At 33.8% G+C, this 23,051-nt stretch overlaps 1 protein-coding gene across 1 annotated transcript; it reads right to left on the reverse strand.

Moving 5' to 3' along the window:
- Positions 1 to 12,289: 12,289 nt before the first annotated feature.
- Positions 12,290 to 18,072, reverse strand: LOC113728124 (uncharacterized). The gene is made up of 9 exons (XM_027252638.2): positions 17,764 to 18,072; positions 17,358 to 17,625; positions 16,432 to 16,533; positions 16,251 to 16,333; positions 16,041 to 16,157; positions 14,717 to 14,819; positions 13,999 to 14,641; positions 13,506 to 13,711; positions 12,290 to 13,046 (listed from the first exon to the last, which is right to left on the reverse strand). Exons 1-9 carry the CDS (start codon positions 17,895 to 17,897, stop codon positions 12,930 to 12,932), a joined length of 1,773 nt encoding a protein of 590 aa, XP_027108439.2. The 5' UTR covers positions 17,898 to 18,072; the 3' UTR covers positions 12,290 to 12,929.
- Positions 18,073 to 23,051: the final 4,979 nt, after the last annotated feature.

The following is a 23,051-nucleotide window of genomic DNA, read 5'->3' on the forward strand; positions in this document are numbered from 1 at the left end:
TATATGGCGAGGGCATACTTGTAGTATATTTCCTATTATTTCATTTTTTTTTTCAAATGTTCGAAATGTTTTTGTTGAATTTTTTTCGATCCCAATAGAGACTCTTAAGCATTATTACAAGGACGAAGAGTGGAATGAGAGGATTTAAGAGTCAAATCAGATATTTCACCGTCATCTAACTAATATCCTTACTAACCAGCCAGCGAAGTTGGATTTTGAGGACATGTTCGGTTGATTATTATCACATGGTTACCGTCTTTTCATATGTATAGTAACCATGTGATAATAATGGAAGAGGAGTTCATCTAGTAGTTGCTTTTTTACCACTCAACTCATAAGCTAGTTATTTATCTTAATGCACATATGGGCTGCTTAGTGTTTGGTTAGAATTTGTTTTCCTCGTCAAGAAAAACACTTACCGCTGTCCTGAAACTGGAAAACTATGGATGATGATTAGCGTTAAAAGAAAGTTTGGTCGCCCAATTTCGCAAAAACAAGTTTCTCACCGAGCAGCAGCGGACACATTTCAATTCGTACTTCCATTCCATGAAGTTTGGAAGCCATCTGAATTTTGTCGACGCGCTAAATTTCTTTGAACGTACTCGCGTGCTTCTGTGCTGACTGGTGACCGCCTCTGCGGTTTTTAGACTTTGTGAATCAAATCTTTTTTTTTTTGGGTCAAAAAAAAAATCAACGGATGAATTAATGCATTCGTTGACAAAAACGGACACCAAAAAGATAAGAAAGTAGTACTACTCTCTAGTCTCTACTTTATTGGTTTTTAGGTTTGGTTGGTCCTACAATAAATCCTCTTTTGACTACAGTCGTGAATCAAGTGTAGTGATAGGAACACACGAACTCATTCCAAGGTCGCAGGTTGCCATTTTCAGGTTTTACTTGTGAGAATGAAGTTTTAAAGGACAAAGGCCGACCATTTCCCTTTCTCCTTTTGCCTTCCCTTTCAAAATCTTCTCTTCTACACGCCTAAACTTCCCCTCCACCCCCCTAACTTCTGGGATTGCTCATTCAAATCTGGTCTCATGCCGCCGCTGCCAATTGGAGTTGGGACTGCCGACCAAATTATTTTACCTTAGCTGGGGTCATTTTGGTTGGAATTAGAATGTCAAAGGTTTATAAAAAAAAAAAAAAAAAACTTAGGCACGCTTTACCCTTTTTGTCCCATCGTCTAACGGTAAAACGGACTCTTGGACTAAATGAGGTATTGGATTCAAATTTTACCTTAGACTTGAACTCCGTCTAACCTGGGTGGGGGGCCGCGGCGTATCCCGCAGTTTGATGTGTCGGTTTGGGTTCTAAGTGGTTCGAGTCGGGACATGTTTCAGGTAAAACAGAAAAAAAAAAAAATACTTTGCAGTTTTCATCACTATACATAATCAATCCACTCTTTGGTCCATCAATTTTCCATTTCTTCACCTTGTGCACCACGGATTAATGGAACTAGTATTATTTAAACTTATAGTGCGGTTTTATGTATAGTTACTCTATCATTATCAGTACAGCTTCCAAACTTATCGTAAGCATATGTCTTTTTCAATTCAATTCTAGTAATTGCAGAAAGATAATGAGTAGAGGACGACATTGAGAAGATCGATGAACCAAAAAAACATCCACCGACCTAAATCCACTGCTCCGCCCGTTACATGAACTTTGCTTTCGGATTTATGTCCTATTCCTCATGCGACGACGCGGTGGTAAACTTCCGTGTCATCGCCATGCATTCAATATGGAAACTATCTAGCTAGCATACGTACAAGCAACTTAAAAATGTAGAAATTTCCCAACTCAGACCTGAGTCAGATTTTAGGGTCTCCAAAGTTTTGAATTTCTATTTCGAACAAACTCCAATCTTCAGTTCAAATTCAGGAGCATTTTGGTGATTAAAACTAAATTTGAACAGGCCGGCCAATGAGTGCATATTGAGGTTTTAGTCTAGTGTTGGGAACAAACAAAACTAAGATTTGCAGAGATCATGGAGTTTTTGGGAGTTTTTATAAAGATATATATTGTAACAATGTGATGTATATAAGATAAAAAGGATATCGATAAGGAATAATCTCATAAACTTCCCCAAGGATTTTGACTATTTCACTTAGTTCCCTTGAAGTTTTAAAAATTACACTTACCTCCGTTGATTTGACACTTTGGTAACCAAACCTTAAAATAAGGTCAAAAATTTAATGAATACCCTAAAATGCCCTTACCTTATAAAGTTCAATTCATTCTTCTAAACAATTGTAAAGTAATTTGACACAACTATAAAAAAAAAAAAAAGGAGCCTCAAGTTTTTCATGCCGATATTTGTTATTTAATAATCAACTATAACAATAAATCTTTTGTTATGTCAAGCTATTTTTTATAGGGATTTATTGGGAATATAGATTCTTTTTAAGATAGAGAAGAAAGTGTTACCTTGTGTTTTTAGGTTTATAACTACTTTTTTTTTAATAAAAGTTTATGGACTAGGTTAGTGATGGAACAACCATAGTTTGGTAGTGATTTTGGGCAATTTGTTTTTAATTATTGTTCATTTTGATACCAAAAAAAAAAAAGAGTTACAAAAAAATTGGATGATATTAAAAGTCATCAAAAAAATTACTAGTTTACGTTTGATCTGGATAGATATTAGCAACAAAATCGATAGTTCTTTTATACTTCTAATGATATATAAGAGAAATGAAACTTGTTAGGGCACAAGTCGGAAAATAAAGTAGTCTCACATCCTCCACAAGCAACTATTTTAAATAATGGCAAAATTTTTTTTAATCCATAATTCCGTTAACACTAAAAATTTGAAGGTTGTTTAAATTTGTCTATTTACTCCAGTGAGTGGCTGGAAGGGGCCTTGGCGTGTACATTGAAGGTTATTCAATCAAACCAAGTCAAAATAAAAACTACGAGACGAGAGCTAAGGGACAAAACGAAAGAAGAAATGTTCAGAAGAATGCAAGGCTGAAGAGTGTTACACACCAATCTTTTCATTGAAAATCAATAATTTATGTGACAAAGAGAAGATCTGTTAATTAATGGACCGAGTACAGAAGAAGCACATGCATAAAAAAAAAAAAAATTGTGAAGAATAGAACGCCCCAAACAGGCATCCAAAGTAAAACTTGAGAGTTGAAAATAGTTAACCCAAATTTTAGGTGGAAAGAAATTCCAGATATTATTAGTTTTCTGAATTGTTATTGAGTAATTGGTGTTCCATATAGAAGTTGCTAGATAAGGCAAGGCTCTAGCTTTATGCCAATTCGCATGCCCGCAAAATCAGAGCTCCAAGATAAAATGATGATATGATTAAAAAAAAAAAAAAGGCTAAGTAGTAAAGCGTTTGACAAACCTAACAAGAAGGATTGCTGCCCACGAAACTCCCTCAAAAATCAAAACCGTGAAGACCAAAATTAAAGTTGTTTTTGCGTGATATGAAAGAAAAAGATGGGTTTTGACATTTTTGGCATGCAAAATTCTTCTGACTTGGTGATACATATCGACGTGTCTTTTACTTGCAACTTAATTAAGCATCCATGTTTATATATAGGAAATGGGTTGGTGAGTGTAGCTTTTCCTTTTCGTACGTCTTGCAGTCTCTCTCTGTACGTAATTTTATACTCCTATAGTTTGCATTTGTAAGTCAAAAGTGCGTATAAATACACTACTACTACATTTTTTTAAAGTGAATTCAATATTAACAATAACGATAGTGACTGTGTTTGAATAATAATAGATTATCTGAGATAATTTTTAAAAAATATATATTATTATATTTTTTATATACGATACGTGTGAGATAAATATTAAATTAGATGTCAATCATTTTTATTTATATTATCCATCGTATTTAGGTGTACGGAGATTTGATTTGTCATACTATATAATTGTCAAAATACATGCTCTAGTTCAAAGTTCATCACATTTCAACGCGTGAACCTTGATATATGTAGACGGCTGACCTGGTGGATTAGTCAATTGGCTATCTTTGACCATCGTGTCAGTGTAAACCGGGCAAGTCAAGCCTTGGAAATTGTGTAAGAGGGATCTTAGCTATATGCCGATCGAGGGACCCTTATTCATCAAATTAATTACTACAAGACAGAAATTATCTAAAGTGAGTCTTCTACGACCTTCAAAGCTAACGTGGTGGGAGCTTTAAGTTTCTGACAATAGCAGACAGCTCCCCTAAGGTTTAAGAAATTACAATCACCTTCCTTCTTTTGATGGTTTATGTAACAAAGTAGACTCTTTTTTTTTTTTTTTTTTGTCAATTGTCAACCCTTACTCCTACTCCTACTCTATCTACGGGGAGGCTCAACTGAGCCTATGGGGACCGATGGGGACAGAACCACCACCAGACCAAACTTTTGAGTAGACTCAATAGGCCAATTTTTCATTTGAGTATCCTATAATGCCCTCTTTCAAATTTTAAAAAGTTTCTTTCATCTCTTTCTTTAACTTGCCCATGTCCATCACTAGATTCACCGCTCATCAATCCTTAGAAAACCGCTTCTCTTCGTCCCCAAGGCAAGGAGGAAGAAAAATTTAGCAACATTCTTTCATGACACAAGTTGCCCCTACATCATTCTCCCTTTTTCGTCATGCCATCAACAATCTATTATGACACTTAAAATAATCAGAACCCAAAATATATTTGTCGTTTAAAACCCAATGTAACTCATTAAAACCCTAATATGATCCACCCATACATCCCAAGCTTAATACCATATCTTAGAATTGTCGACAATAGTGTTATATGTTGCTTGTACTCAAGAAAGAAAATAAAAAGATTACCATGACATTGGAAGCAAATTGAAAAGTAATTTCACATTTGGGTTTTTGGCGAAACAATTTATTTGTGTAATTCATGTTGTCTGTATCAAATTAATACGGTTTAAGTGCTTGACCTGAGTTTTATCTTTTTGGCATAGAAAAATTGATTATTTACCAATCTCTGTATATTTTTTCATGAGAAGAGAGAAAGGGGAAGATAATTTGTCAATGAAAAAGAGGAAATAAATACTAGCAAAGTGGTGAATACCATAGAGTAGAAGGGAGTAAACTAGTTTGCGGGTTTATTGCTGATTAGGAATTTTCTTTTATAAATTTCCTTGTTTTCTTATAAATGGGTTAAAGTGTTTTCTAAGGGTTATTGAAGTAATTTTACACCATTAAGAGAGATAAGTGTAATTTTTAAAACCACAGGGGAGCTGTTTGAAATTGTCAAAAACCTCAATTTATGAAGGAGTCATATTATAGTGGAAGCAAGTACAAATTATTGCTATTTCAATGAGTTTTTCTTTTTTAAAAAAATGTACTATAACAATTTGATATATATGAGATAAAAAGGTGATTAAAAAAATGTGTTTATAAAAAACGTATAAATTTTTCTGCAAAAAATCACAATCCAAACAAGGCCAAGTTGGAAAGCCACCCCAAAAATGTCCGACAATGCTCGATTCTAGATTAATGAGAATTTAAAGTGGCCACTGAATGCCAGAAGATTGCACACCCTACAAATTATGGAGTTGGGAAATGTTGGACTAATTTTCAAAGAGAATATATATATATATATACACGCACGCACACCCTACAAATTATGGAGTTGGGAAATGTTGGACTAATTTTCAAAGAGAAATTATATATATACATACATACATACACACACTGCAAATTATGGTGTTGGACTAATTTTCAAAGAAGAGGAATTATAGGTTCAGAAAAACTACTAGTAAAGTAAGTATACAGAGAATGGCTTGCCAAGACGACAGCGGACCACTATAGGTGTTCAATCTGTTGGTGGGGAGTAATATTCAAGCAGCAGCCATGACGCACGGGTTGGGTAATTCCAGAAGTTTTCAAATTCTATTTTTATTTCTCGTTTTACCGTTCTAGAAAAATACTACTGATCCGGAGATAGATATAACTAGTCACCAACGAATACTTCTCAACTGGTATCTTTGGATAATTACCTGACACATTAATTATCAAACGAGGTAGCAATTGAACAGAAATGGAGTTGAAACCTAGAGGGGTAAAATTCTTAAAAGTACACTTGATGAAATGTGAAAAGGTCGAATAGCTTTTTTTTTTTTGGACTTGACAAAAGGAAAGGCATGATAAATTTTCTCTCCACTTCTTGATGATGAGGTCAGAGGAAAGAGAGAATATTCCTTAAATAATGAAAAATTCACTTATATTGGGACATTACCAAATGTATCGTCATCAATACGCACGCACGCACAAAATCTGCTCACCTGAGGGCTGAGACAAATTCACAAAGGGAAGATGATGAGATGTGGGCAAGGAAGAAATAGGTCAACTATATCGTGCTTTTGGATTTGCATAGCCACGAGGATGTTACGAGTCAGAGAATTGGAATGGAATGATTTCGGATTTTTCAAGTACTACAAACAAACTATTGCAGTAGTAGTAGAAGTAGTAGTATTTGTCTTGGACACCATTTTGTCTCGCATTGTCTGGCTGTCTTCCAAATTCTTTTAATTCCAATTCCACGCTGAGTTCCACATATCCTTATCTTCATTATTCCAAGATTCTACCAAAACGTTTCTTTCTTGCCTCCTCTCCCGGTCATATATAAGATCTGGTAACACTTTCCCGGCAGTTTCCCCATTGACAAATTCTTGTTTGCCATTTGAAGCTACGTGACGCGCGACGCGTTGTTTGGATTGTACTACTGACTAATTTGAAGTTTCCCATTGGTTCGTTTTTTTTTTTTGATTAACACATTTTTCAATCCATCCATCCATATCCACGTACATCAAATCGTTACGTTACGTTACGCGGTGTGTTGTGCTAATAACAATTATGTTTAATGTTTGTCTTCCTATTAAATTAAAGAACGTGCGACTGCATCGAAAGCTTTTTTGCAAGTAACTGGATGTCTGCATGAAACAGTGGGTATATTTTATGGAGTATGCATGAAATGGATGGGAGAGAGATGTTCCCCCACACCTTTCACGAGCGAGTATGCAAAAGTATCAAATTAATAGACGTTTCAAGGAGGAATAGTGGAGGAGCAGTACTAAGTAGTAGTATTATATTTTGTGGAGTGGGTGGGAATTGGGAATTGGGAATTGGGAATTGGGAATTGGGAAAGGAAAAATAAACAAATTGCAAGCTTAATTGAATTGATGATGATTGCTCCATTTCAGATTATCTTTCCCCTTCCAAACAAGACCCAATCCAATTCAACCTTTTCTTTCTAACTTCGGGACGATTCAATGCCATCCATCATCTTCAAACTACAACATTTTCTATTTCCACCTTCAGCTATGGAGCCACCACCGCCAGCTTTCGAAACTCAATTCAAGATTCTCAACCACCCCTTACGTACTACTAGAAGAGTCCACGGAAGAAGATAGAGGCAGAGGCATAAGAAGAAAGAACTGAAACCCAAACATTAAGCAAAATCGACACATTTTGGTGAGAGAAGGCAATTCATGTATGAATGCGCGCCGGCCGGCCTAGTCAAGTCTGCAACTGAGGCTGAACAAAAAAGTCTGAAGTTGCAGCTAACTATGGTCGTTGCCAGATCATCATCCTCAAATGTTCAGGTGTGACTTCACAAGAATTATTATATATAAAACAAAGAAAGAAAGAAAGCAACAAAAAAAAAAGCTATTAATCACTCAAAAAACTCTTGCTATCTAAAATCAACATCGTGCCGTGCCACCCATGGATGAAACAGTTGTAGCGATCCGGTGCCGGTGACGGTGACCTACTAATCATGATTCATACAGCATATAAAAACGTTTAACACTTGAGAAATATTAAGTTACCAAAAATCAAACTATCCAGCGACTCGTCATCAAAATCAAACTCGCTTTAAGCCTTTTTACATGCAGTCCGAGGCATCTTTTTGACTTCACCTCGTGAAACAGGGAGCGGTTTAAGGTTGCCCATAGTGTATAATTAAATATTTAGTAAACATGTTTCCTGTCGCCAAACATCCATATTTAGTCAAATGTACCAAACAAAACTTCTGCTACTAATCTTTATCCTGACTAACTACTGTTGATAAGGTGGCATTAACTTTTACCTGTTACGAAACGAAAACCTCCAGATTCTAAACTAAAGCACTAACTAAACTAATGCACAATTTTTGAAGCTTTACAATCCCGTTTCATCTTCTCCTCCATACAATAAACAATGCCATCTTGTTTGTACACTTCAATTTGATCAGAATTCGTACTTACCAAATCTATCTGACTAGTTTTTGCATCTGTTCTTTCACGAGACATGGAAAATGGGACTGCACAAATTTTTCAAAGCAACAAAAATCTGGGCTCCTCTATCAAAATCTCCAGAATCCAAAACAAAGAATGGCCCTTAAGAAACTTTGACCGGCATTATGGCAAACCCCAGCTAATTCCCCACTTACATTGAAATTTCCAATTTCTAACTAATACATCCCCATTAAACAGTTCAATGAGAAAGATTTCGAGGTACAACAGTTCATCTTGCCACTTCCAAATAGACCTGTCAACGGGCCGAATTCGGGCCGGAATTCATTATTCTAGACCCAAACCCGTTATACTATACCGGTTCCGTATCTGGCCCGTTTACCCGACAGGTCTTCTACTCTATATTCCGGACCCGGATCCGACGGGTCTACCCGAATCCGGATCCGAATCCGGGTCTACCCGAAAAAATAGCTGAAACTTGTTTTACAACAAAATTAAAAAAAGTACTACTTTTTTTTTATTAAGAAAGGTCAATTTAATTTTGTCCAACAAGTATTATTTCAATGTTGTCACTTGGTTAAAGTCTTAGCTGGGCTATATTGCATTTGTTAATTAACATCTTCTAGATATAATGTTTAGCATTGATAAATACTTTTTGTAAGATTCAAATTCATGCTTTTGCAATAGGTGTTGTATATGCCAAAGGCTCTGCATGTCCGTGGATAATATTTAGTTGTTTGGGCTTTGGGGTATAGAAGTAAATTTGGGGTATAAATTTGGGATATATTATTGGTGTATATATATATATATATATATATCTATTTTATATTCAGATACGGGTCAAATACGAGTCAGAATGCTGTATTCCGTATTCGACCCGTTTTTTGTTTGACAAAACGGATCCGGATTCGAATCCGGGTAACGGAATTATATCCCTACCCGGACCCGTAAAAAATTGACGGATCCGGATTGGATCCAGGTCTAGACCCGGACCGTTGACAGGCCACTCCCAGAGTAATATGCAGTCATAAAATGAAATTTATAGTCTCACCTCTAAAACTTTTTGCCTCCTCGTTATTGCCTTAAAATATTCGTCGAACTCGGACAATTTGGCCGTGAATCTGCAACTTCTGTATTCCAAATCTACGGCTCCGTTTGGATTAGCTGTTTTTGGGGTTATTTTTCAAAAACACTACTGTAGCATTTCGAATCTGAAAAACAAGTCCGTTTGGATTAGTTGTTTTTTGGGTTATTTTTCAAAAACTATATGAAAAACTTTTATTGTAAATTTTTTTGGATTATTTTTAGAGGTATTTTTGAGACATATTTTTGAATATTTTTAGAATATTATAATTTTTATATTTTTATATAAATATACATTTATGCATTTATAATACATTTATATTTACAAATCTATAAATGTATATTATTATAAATGTATAAATTATAATTGAATATTATATAAAAGTATAAATTATAAATTATAATTTTTATATAAATATACATTTATTTATAATACATTTATAGATATTTATAAATAAATATATTTATATATTCATATGAAAATATATAAATGTATTATATTATATATAATACATAATATAAATATATTTATAAATGTATAAGTGTATATTATTATAAATGTATAAATTATAAATGAATATTATAAATGTATAAAATTAATATATTATAAATATATATTAATATTATGTAGAAATGTATTTATATAATTAATATAAATGTATATATGTATTAATATTACGTATAAATGTAAAATTAATATTATGTATATTAATTTAAATGTATAAATGTATTATATTATATATAATACATAATATAAATGTATATTATAAATATACATAAATATTTATATATTATGTATAAATGTACATTTATATAAATGTATAATATATTATATATTATATTATATATAATTTATATAACATATAATATTTATGTAAATATATTATAAATATATAAAAATATATTTTAAATAAAATAAAATATTTATAATATGTATGTATAAATATATAATATTAGAAATTTATATAATATATATAATATACATTAATATTAATATAATTTATATATAATATACATATTAATATATATTATAAAACAAAATTGTATAAATATATTTATAAATTTATATATAAATAAATATTTTTATATAAATAAATATTATATATATTATATCAATTGAAATAAATATATTTATATTAATATAATATACATAATATACATAATTGAAATATACATATTAAAATACGTAATTGAAATATATGTATTAAAATATATTAAAATATAATTGAAATATACATATTAAAATACATAATTAAAATATACAAATTGAAATATACTTATTAAAATATACAAATTAAATATGCATAATTGAAATATATTTGGTGTTGTTTTTGATATATTGTTTGGATATGGTGTTTTTTAAGTTGTTTTTGAAATACACATTTACTGTAGCATTTGGAATGTGAAAAACAGTTTTTCAAAAACAGGCACAAAAACACTCAATCCAAACGGAGCCTACAGTTTTGGATAGACAGACAACTTCTAGTTCTAGCCAAATTACATTGAAGTTTGGGATAATTGCAGAAACCTCCCTTGAGGTTTCTGACATTTGCACTGACCTCCCCTGTGATTTAAAAAATTACACTGGCCTCCCCTGAAGTTACTAATCCTTTGCAAATTCAGTCCAAACGATTAAAATATTGTTTTAGGGAGTGAAATTAGAATTTTTTACCAAATTTGTCCTTTGTACTACATGTCCAATGAATGACAAAATACTACAAATCAATTAACAATTAATAAACTTTAAGGAGTATAGTTTATAGGCAAATATGCATTACCTATTTAAAGTACCGGATCTTTATGGGTATTTTACTTTCAAACATTTAATTTAATAAAAATATTTACGCTCAAATACATATTTGTATTTACTTTCAAATATTTAATTTTTGTTAAATACAAAAACTACCAATCTCTCTTCCATAAAAATATTAATACAACGCTTTTTTCAATTTTAGTTGCAAACATTTATGTATTTAACATAAATTAAATGATTCAGAATAAAATACCCATAAAGAGCCAATACTTTACTCATGTAATGGATGAAAGCCATAAAAAATTAATACTTTATGGGTCATTTAAAAAAAATATTTAATTTATATTAAATAAATAACCTACCGATTTCCTTTTTGCAAGAATATTACTGTAACACTTTTTGAATTTTACTAACAAACATTGATATATTTATCATAAATTAAATGTTTGAAAGTAACATATCCGTAACAAACCGGTACTTTAAATGAGTAATGCGTGTTTGCCTATAAAGAGCCGGTAACTATTTAAAGTACCGGTTCTTTAAGGGTATTTTACTTTCAAACATTTAATTTAATACAAATATTTATACTCAAATACAAATTTGTATTTACTTTCAAATATTTAATTTTTGTTAAATACAAAACCTACCAATCTCTCTTCCATAAAAATATTAATATAACATTTTTTCAATTTTAGTTACAAACATTTATGTATTTAACATAAATTAAATGATTCAGAATAAAATGCACGTGTAATGGATGAAAGCCATAAAAAATTAATACTTTATGGGCCATTTATTTTTAAAAAAAATATTTAATTTATATTAAATAAATAACCTATCGATTTCATTTTTGCAAGAATATTACTATAACAATTTTTGAATTTACTTACAAATATTAATATATTTATCATAAATCAAATATTTGAAAGTAAAATACTCATAAAAAATTGGTACTTTAAATGAGTAGTGCCTGTTTGCCCATAAATTATACTCCTTAAAATTTATTAATTGCTAATTGATTTATAATACTTTGTCATTCATTGGATATGTAGTACAAAGGACAAATCTGGTACAAAATTTTAATTTCACTCCCTAAAATAATATTTTAATCGTTTGGACTAAATTTGCAAAGGATTAGTAACCTCAGGGGAGGTCAGTGTAATTTTTCAAACCACAGGGGAGATCAGTGCAAATGTCAGAAACCTTAGGGGAGGTTTCTGCAATTATCCCTTGAAGATTTACTACTGTATTTTCAGCTGATGACTACTGCAGCTTTCTCCAGATAAATGTTACCTCAGAAGATTAGCAAAGTTTGTCATATGGCAACAATAAACAAGGCCCAACAATACCCTGATTACCTACCTCTTCATCTCTTTCTCACCCACCGAAAGAAGAAAGACAAACTCGGAGAGACAATTGAATGAATTCAAAAAAGTAACGTAGAGAATTTGCAAAACTTCTTAACAGGTGCTGGCAGGTGTCAAGCTACAAAGCATGTGTTTCCCACTCAAAATCGTCAAAGTTGTATGACTCCAATCCCTTGAACCATGACGATGGAAATTGCACCCTCGATTTTGCCCCTTCATAACTGTAGTTTGTAGGTGAGGAAAATAAATAAAGCAAATATGGCGTTGGATCACGAAAATTCAAAACTGCCCTGCACACGAAGAGGTAAATCATGTGACTAAAATGTACATGAAAATTTGCTTATGCAACTAAGCACTTCCAACTTGATTTACATACTGAACATACAAGGCTACACCCTCACTAATTGGAGCCACAGACTAAATTGAGGATAAGTTAACATAATCACAAGCGCAAGGAGAAAAATCTCCTCATATCCAAAACCGGCTACAAACTTCACCCGAGAATCTCTACTATTGACTTGCCCTTCCGAAGAAGTGCTCTATTTGCAAGCACCCATGAGACTGGAAACTACTTGGTTTGTCTCCCACTTTGCATTTCTTTGTGCTTGTAAGATTTTCTCTGTTATCCTACTCAGAAAAAAATTGAAACAGCAGGAGTTAAACATCTTACTTAAGATTAACAAATATGTTAAGTATGTTGGAGAATATACGATTAATAATTAAAAATCTCACTCCAGCATCTAATTGGTCATTTGCAAACTTAACTACTGGTGGTCACATGGCAAATTAGTTGTAGTTATTGTTAAGTGGATCACAAATGACGTATCCTGAAAGAGTGCAGCAGGTGTTTTATTCTTTTTTCAAAGATCAGCCAATAAGGAAGTGCAGAAATTATGTTGGTGAAAGTATTTAGGCTCTCCACAAAAGTATACTTCCATCATATCATGCAGAGAACTCAAATTAACCAAAGATGCAAGACTATATAAAGAACTTCAAATGAAACTCCTTATCAAACGAATGGGAACTCTTGACTATAAACTTCAACATACATAGTGAATCCACAATGTGATGACTATGGAATCTCACCAGTGATGACTGATTGAGAGATCTCAAAACTTTAATTCTGCCACCCCTACCATCAGCTCCAACAGCAATCAAGTCTGCCGTACTTGCATTTGAACCTTGCAGTCCCGTAGACAGAGATGCTTGACCCTTATTCCTCTTGCACCATTTCCCCAAGTGCCATTTAGTCCCATCAGGACCTAGCAACCCCCCAGAGAAACAGTGATTTCCTGCATTTGATGTAACACGTATCTATGAAATGAATGCTCTAGATTGATGGTATGTTTAAGTTATAAAATCATTACAAAGAAACCAGAAGAACTGCATCCAAAAATGAGATTCAAGACAGAAAAAATTGTCCTTGTATCATAAGAGGTATTTGAAATGCAACATGCAAAATCAGGAGAGGTCATACAAACTTAAAAAGTCATTTTTAGTGGTAGATCATGTCAACCAATAAAGAGGCGTTCTTTCATATGAGGACAACCGGAGAAGTTTTAGACAAATCAAAGAATACCTCGCTGGGAAACTACAGCTGGTAATGGAGTTTCTTTTCTAACATTCAGCAAAGACTGAGGTAATCCCATGTCATCATCTAGTATTACCATGTTATTATCCACCATATCTGCTCTGTTCTCGGTATTAGGCTTTGTATCTCCCACTGCACCTGATGCTCCGTCCATGCTGCCATGTCGCTCAGCTTGGATTTCACTTAGTGTGTCCCCTGTCCTTGAGCCACTCTTCCAGGCTGCCCCTCCATTTTCAGCTAAAGGTTTCAATTGTCCACACGAGTTCAAGTGAACAAAAGTCTCCCTCGCATTCTCAACTTGATTATGCAAGAAGTAGCCTTGATCCTGATTAGCTGGGTTAATTTTCCTGGGAACCACATTATCAGTTGTACCTCTATTACTTGTAAATCCAGAAGAGTTAAGCTTCCTTTTCTTTAGTGAACAAGATGAATTCTCCGATATGCCCATTTCTGTTTCCGGAACAGGTTCCTTGTTTTGATCTCTGCATGAAGTTACGTCATTTCTGCTACCCTGGTCGAAACCCTTAGCAAGTTTTTCTACCTCACAAGCAGATTTTCTAGAAGCTTTCAAAGTTCTCAAAGTTTCATTAACTTTTACTTCAGCAACAGATTCAAGTTCCTGGATCCTTTCCTATTTAGTGAGGAATATTAGTCCGCATTATATTGCACAAAAAAAATACTTGAATCACTTCAGAGACTGACAAACCTTCAGCTTCTTTATCTTATCTTTAGCCTTCTCTAGTTTACTAAGAGACCGAGCCTCTCCTCTTCCAAGCACATTGCACTTAGTCATCAATTCTTTGTAGCTCCTGTGAAATCCACACAAGGACTATCATCCCAACCACACCAAGAGGAGAAAACTAAGGAAGCAAAAGAGGCATATAAAATGGATTTCTACCAGTTAACATGTACAGAACCAGCTGAAAGGCCATCAAAGACAATCAAAAGAAGGAAATTGCTGGAAAATGAAATACAGGATGAAATTGATGCTATTATATCTTGTTTTCTTTCCAGAAACATAGGCACGTCAAAATGAAACAAGTCAACTTTCTCTTTTACCTCTAGGGCAATGTATTTTCTTATGGAGTTCCCAAGAGTAAAAGAATTGTGTTTGGCAGGTGAGTTCATTTCAAGAACGCAAGGAAAGACAACATTCTTTGAGATGTAAGAGGTCATTTCTGATGCACAAGCAGTGCGCACATGCATTTTAAAAAGCAAAATAGCTGAAAGGACAACATATTAAGGATGATTAGAATTTCTTTAAATATAACAGTCCTCAGACAAGGCTTGTTCTAAATAATAGACAAATATGCTTAAACAGCTCAAGCCTAACAATGATAGACACTAGTTTCTCTTAGATAATCGAATTAACAAGCTGCAGGATGACCTATCACACCATTTCTATGAGATACATAGATGGGTAAACACCAAATAAACCACTCAGGGCTACCTCTGTTTAGAAAGATTTAGATATACCACCATAATAAAACTGTTAAGCTGGCATAGAATGACCAAGAACAGGTGTTATGCATGCCAAGGAGGGAAAACAAAAAGGTGGACTATCTTTTAGTATGCACCTATCCGGTGATATTGCTGGTGCACCTTATTGCATGTTCAATGACAGGATGAACAGATTGTGCTTAATAATTGAGATGAATATGAAATGTTAGTCAATATTGATCTCTCTTATTTCAAATATAAAATTAAAAGCAATAGGCATGTCAAATTACTAGTCATGATAAGAAATAACAGGTATTTCCTTTTATAATTGCTTTTTCTGTTTCTGGATGATAACGGGTTGTGATATTAGCTGTTGAAACCACTGCCCGAACTTGCTGCCTTAATATCTTTAGAATGGCAGTCTCTGGATATATTAATCACATTTGCTTCAAACAAGAATAAGAAGAGAGATGAGAAGAAGATCAAGTGTAAATGCTTGAGAATTTCTCTAAGATCAAGACGTGGTAAGCAATTAACAGCCGTGAAATCAACGAGCAACGATAATAACAATTATAGCACGGAATTCATACTTGTTACGGATGACCAATGATTTCTTCAGAACATCAATAGTCTCTTTGCTGTTGACCTCATTACCCAAGCATGCAAGCTTCAGAACCTCATCGTCATCCAAGTTCAAATCAGATACTCTAAGTATAATCCCCAGAGCCACAATAAGTTAGTGAACCTTTTGAAAAGAAAATTGAAGATGTTCTAACTTGCTACTTCTGCAAATCACTTACAGCTTCAGTGCTGCAAGTTCCTTGGCTAAGGCCATATTCCTTTCCTGAAGCCTCATGCACTCCAAAGTTGATCGGTCCAACTCCTGCAATATTGTGACTAAACAGTTGAGCAGATTTCTTTGGTTGTGCCAAAAAAATGATGTAGTGCCACATCTTGTTCAAATAGAACGTAACCATCTACCTCAGATTTGAAATGCATCAGTTGCTGGATGGTAGCTTTCTGCTTTAGAGCTTCATTCTTTAAAGCCACCTCTACTTGGACCGTTTCCTTATACATGCACAGCTAAGGCAAAGATAGCCAGTGAGAATAAATTTCCTCAGATCATGATAAAAACCTCAAATTATCAGAAAACAGGACAACTGTTTATCACTTGCAATTCAAGAAGAATGGCACAGGAGCCAAATTATCTAAAACTTAAGCCATTTCATCTTTTAAAATCTGTTGGATGAACAGGACATTTCAACCTTGTATCACATGTATATGTGTAACAAGCCTGAAGTGTAACTCTACAGAGAATCCGCAACACCAGAATGCAGCACATTAGAGATCACTAATATCAAGCATAAATTGCAGCAACCAGCTCAAAAGCTCTAGTAGTTCACGTATTCTTAACAAGAAGCATTGACCATCCATTTCTAATTACAATATTTCAAATTAAAACACCCAGTATATTATCAGGACAAATGCCCTTTCTACCACAATATAAAAATGCCTCCACTGAAAGAAAGCAGATAGATGAGATCACAGCTTAGGCTTCTTCGCTAGCATTTTTAAAAAATTGAACTTATACTGTTCTACACATACTCTGAAGAACACAAGTTTCATCACCACTAGCCACCCCACAAGCAAAAAAATAAAAAATAAAAAATCCTCACATCATTGGTATTCGAACACAATCCCACCGGATAAATGTCTCTGATCCTGGCCTTAGAACAAGGGTTCGACTCTGGCCATCCTTAATCAATTTCTGCTTCTTCCTTCCCAGTTCCCACCCTTCCTAACTTATAAAAGATGCATGACAAAACAACTCAAGCATTGGATCATTATACTTATGAGCCGACATTCCATTTCTAGGCAACCGAACAGATCATAAGCAAACATAGTACCTCAGCATTGACAGCTTCAGAACTCTTCTGTAACTGCTCCAAAGCTGAGCTAAGCCCTATAACCTTCCCTTCCAATCTCCTCACTTCATTCCGCAATTCCTCGGGATTCTCCCCATAATTCCCTTCTTTCTGAGTTAAACCCAGGTCATTCGGATCCCCAACAGATTGAAAATAAAGACGACCCACATTTGCATTGGAACAAGTCTGCTTGCATACGGGACAATTCTTCTTCTTCCCATTTGTGCAATACTCGAACCATTGCTGAAGACTACATTTTAATTTTCCCAATCAATTAGACACTGAGGATTTCTTTTTTAAAAAGAAAAATTAAAGTTGGAATTTGTCTGTTTGGATAAATAGTAAACAAAAAAGGGGTAATTAGAGAAATTATTATAGGGAAACTGACCAAAGCTCGTGAAAAACGTGGCCGCAGATGGAGATGGATTGAAGGTCTTCGACAATGGGTTTGAGGTCTTCATAACAGATTGAGCAGATGGTCTTGGCAAACGCCGTTTCCGCCTTACTATTGCTGCCAACCATCGCTCATTTATCTGGTATCCTGCGGCGGCAAAGGCAATAGTAATTGTAAGAAATGGCATGGGACTGAGGGGCTCTGAAATTAGTTTAAGTTTTCTGGGGAGGGAGGGTTCTAGAGCTTAGACTCTAGAGGGAGCGGGAGTGGAGGGAAGAGGCGGATTGCCCAAATATTTTGGACTAAGAGACTGCGCGGGAACTACAAGGGCGAAAAATTTACATTGAAGAAATAACAAGAAAAATTTTCCAAGGTGTATAAATAAATGAAAATAATCAAATCCAATAAAATAAGGGATAATATCAAAAACCTCCCTTGAGGTTTTTCTTAATATCACTTGGCACTCTTGAAGTTTTAGAAATATTACTTACCTCCCCTAATAATTGTAAAAAGACTATATTAACCCTCATTTGACACATAATTCACAACATATCAAATAAATATAACTCAAAAATTGAAAAAAAAAAAGAAACAAATGCCACCTTCTCCCTTTTCCCTTTTTTCCATCATTCTCTCTCACTCGTATTTTTTGGATGATTTTGCAAATTTTATTTGTAAATTATAATAAATTAAATTTTGTTTGCCTTTTACTTTTTATGATTATGATAAAATGGAGTATGATTTATTTGCTTATTTTGAGTTGATTTTTATAATGATTGGTACAATTTAATGGTTTGAGCAAGGGTTGAGAAGTTGTTATAAAAAAAATATAAATCCATAAGAAATCGGTTTTGAGCAAATAGAATTAAATTGATGCAAGTGTATTTCTTTTCAAATAATTCTTTATTTTTCAAATTTATATTTTTATGAGGTATACATTATGATGTAGTAGTACTCTAAGTGATTATTTTTGAGCTGATGGTTTTCTTGAAGTGAACAAAGTGGTTTAGGAATATTTTTATTTAGCAAGTGAAAGGGTAGTTTAAAGTTTTTAAAAATTTTGTTACACAAATAACAAAAGTAAAGGAGATAAACAATATTTTTGAAACTTTAAGGGTGCCAAGTGATATTAAGAGAAATCTCATGGTAGGTTTTCGATATTATACCTTAAATTATATGGCTCCTTTTGGATTGTGATTTGAGAAGTCTTGATTTACCCTCGGATTTTAATTTTATTTTTCTGGTCCGGTTGAAAAGTTCGTTTGTTTCTTTGCAATTTTGATTTTTTAAAAATCTCAAAATCTAAATCTAATCTTTTTTTAATTTCACTCATTTGGGATTTGGAGAAACTTGAAAATGTCAAGTCCGTTAGTTGTTTAAAATATTCTCAATATATCTTTTTAATCATCTTTTTACGTCACTGTATCATATTGTTATAAGTAGTTTGTTTTCGTCTTGCAAAAAAGGAACTTATAAAAACTCGCAACCAATTCCAAACATGGACCTAATGCAGTTGAGTACGAGTATGCATCTAAGTAGCATAACTTCGTATGAGCACTTGCCAAAAAGGTGTCAAAATGTTGGAATTATGAATTCATTATTCTTAACGAGCTGAATATGAAAGTAAAGGCATCAATTCATAATGAATGACTGGAAACTGGAGAGTTTTGTAGGGGGTGGGTAATGGAGTTTATTGATCCTCCTACCTATAGCATCTCTAGTATCAAGCCAAAAGCCCCCCCCCCCCCCCCCACAAAGAATCAGATCATCTACTGGAGAGTTTATACTCATAGAAACTGGCCCATCAAGAAGTGAGTCATCAATCAGTTCCCTGCCAGAATTTGTGGTGTAGGTTTCTTTCCAGAAGAGATGAAAGGACTTGGGTATTGTTGGACGAACCACAAAGGAAGGCTGAAATTTTGAAGTGTCCTTGGTTTAAAATACATGCACCTGGAAAGGGTGGAAGCCGTAGAAGTGATTGGGAGACGCAAGATTGCCTCTGGTAGTGCTGGGACTATCCACTACTTGTGTGCCTCCTCAACTGACTTTCCATTTTCTGTGAGAATCTATTGGTCCTCATCCAGACACGATATCACAATTTTTTATTTTTTTATTAATCTACCCTCAGAAATTCATCCTTTCAACAGACATTCTGATTTTTGTATGTAAATTCATCTTTAACATCACCTTCCAAATATCCAATGGTGTGGAAAAACAAATGCATGTTAAATGTAAAAACGGTTTTCAATAATATGTTCCGATTTAAAACTTGTGCCTAGTATGGGAGTTTTAGGTGAGGAAGAAAAAAAAGAGAAAATATTAGAATTGTATTTTGGCGTAGGAGAAAAAAATAAGAGAGAAGGTAAGTAGCATGTTCGCTTTACAAATCTGTCCTCCTATACAAATAGGAGTGGTAACTAAATGTTTGTCTAATGGGTAAAGTAATATCGCACAAAAACTCAACGAACAAAAGTAGTTTTCCTTTCATTTCCGGCCACTTATAGGAAGAAAAGGTAGCAAAGGAACGCAAAGCATTTTAAGTTGGTCAAATCTATTTCCCAAAAAAAAAAAAAAGTTAGTCAAATCATTCCATTTCTTTTCTTTTTCTTCTCAACTTAAAATCCCCAAATGAAGGAAGTTTTCAATATTCTATCCAAATCATTTATTTTCTCACCACTCCTTCCATTCAAACCAATTTTTTGAAAATTAAGCCGAACCGCCTGATTCAACTAGTTGAACTACAAACGGTCCGATTCTATATTTAATATGAAAAGTCAAAAGAATTGTTCAAACTCGATCAATAATCGATTGGACCGATCAAAACTAATAAACAAAAACCAGCCTTTCAATCGATTTTTCACTAAATATTTCTTTTATTGTTTGTCTATTAAAATTATCTAAGTAATTTAATATTAAAATAATAAAAAAGGGATTGAACTGATCGAACCAACTGAATCATGAACCAATAGTTCATCTGACTCACTTGTTGGTTCGAGTTTCAAAATATTAATGCAGACAATTTTTCAGTATTGCGAAAAAATAAAAAGAAATTAAGCGAGGAGGACAGAAGCGTACTTGTCGGAGACATTCTAGCAGCTGATGCTCTTTTATTCAACGATTAACAAATAAATTTCTTAAAAACGTATAAATTGATTAAATTTATAAACGCACGCACATTCTAATGTGAGCACTTTAAATAATGTAGGATTTGTAAATGGCACAATTTTTTTGCCTATAGATGCACCTTAGCTTGGAAAAACGCTGAAAGGCGCGATGCGTTGAAGTTGGGAAAAGTGTAAAGATTGCGAGTCAAATCTTGGGCCTTCGGCCCCTCTTTACCGACGGCACCATGACATGGTGGATTCGATAATATCTTTTGATTTTGCAGGATTCTAGTCCTGTGCGATCAATTACACAAACCCCACCAGGCAATCAGAAGTGGAGTCAACTTGGGAAGAGGCGTCCATAAAATTTTAAGGATCCTGAACGAACCAAATGGGATATCTTCTTTAGAGATCTATAGAGAAAGCATAAATGTGAAAGAGAGACAAGGGGTAAATTGCGTTGCGAGGCTATTTTTTTTTTTTTTTAACCCCTTAGTCATAAAAGTTTGATTAGTTTCGATTTCACCGCAAACTAAACAGGTCTCTTGAATCATAGGTTCCTTATGTGTTACGTATGACCTATACAATAATATAGCCCTTATATTAGTATAGTAGCGTAATTCAAACATATGACCTTAGGCTAAGCTCTTAAATTAGTAGAATGACTTTTCTAACCAAACCTAAATCAACATGTATTGATAGATGACTAGGTTGTGGTTAATGGCGGAACCACATTTAGTCGAGAGTTGCTCTCAATTATTTATAAACTTTAAAATAGCCTATAAAATTTTTAGAAATTTTAATATTGCCCTATTCTTAATTTGCGCTCCCCCCCCCTCTCGATTTTTGGTAGTGTTCTATCTAACCCTATAGTTGTCCTTCAAAAGTATTAAATTTTTTTTTTAATAATTGTCCATTTCCACAATGTTGAACCTTGAACTAAAATATATCACATGATGCTATTTTTTTTCCTTTCTATTAAGTATTATTTACTTTTTTTTATTAAAGCAAATGCTATTTACTTAATATTAACTTCTTACATGTCTATTTCATACGAATTACAAGCTGTCCAAACATTCAATTGATAGTTTGATTTTGTACAAAATATTCGCCTGTTGCACATGTTAATTAGAATTTACGCCTTGTAGCAAAATTTTAATCACTATACAATTTTATAAAATTAGATGACTTGAAAAATAATAATAAATCTCAAGTTGTAGAAAATTTTATTTTCGTAAATTTGAATAAATTAAATTACTATACCAAATATTTAATTGGTCCAAAATCTATGAAAACTACTAATATTACTGCGCCATTGAATAAAGATCCTCACTCCGTCACTTGCTATAGGCAATGGAGAATGGAGATGGTAATGGAAAAAACATGCATGGAATGGAGTAATGCATGGAGGGGTGGGGTCCGGTTTAATGGTTGCCTTATCTTTCTTCCTTCCCTGCATTATCATTTGAAGACTTCAAGAACCATTCTTCATCCTGCCGCTGCCGGCTAGTGTCTCACCACCTACCAAACATGCTTGCGGTTTTGAAACCTTTCGTACAACCGCTGCACCTTCCCATGACCAAGGGACAGGAGCAGTTTCTTGATTTCCATTCTCTCTTCCTATTCTTGCTAAATCAGCGTTTGTGGGAGAGGCTAATAATATTAATGGCCATGTTTTGACCCTTAAAAAAAATTCTGATACAGGTCATTCCGGCCAAGAACGAGCTTACTTCTCTAGAACAAGCGTGAAGCTATCTGCAGGCAGAACTTCTTGGGTTGGGTACCTCGTGTAATATGAATCCTACATGCGTGGTTCACAATCAGTTCTTTCTTCTTGTCAAATTCCATCCCTTTCATGACTTTATATAAAGAAACAATTTTGTGAATGACACATGCATTCGGCAGTTTGCGAATCCTGTATATTGAAATTGATAGATGCAGCGAGAGAGAGAGAGAGATTATTCGCTTACAATATTCTAAGCAACCTCATCTTAGAATAACAATGAGGTATATTTGTCAGAGAAAAAAAAAAAAAAGAATAGAAACAAGCAAAACGGCCAGAGGAGGGCCATAGACGGCTACAACCGACAAATCTGATCCAGCGTTCCAACCCCTTTGATCGTGAACTTGAGCCATCTCGTGTCAAGGCTGCACAAAAACAATTGAAGGATTGATCAA

This window comes from Coffea arabica, chromosome 2e, assembly GCF_036785885.1.
Source record: "Coffea arabica cultivar ET-39 chromosome 2e, Coffea Arabica ET-39 HiFi, whole genome shotgun sequence".
Lineage (NCBI taxonomy): Eukaryota > Viridiplantae > Streptophyta > Magnoliopsida > Gentianales > Rubiaceae > Coffea > Coffea arabica.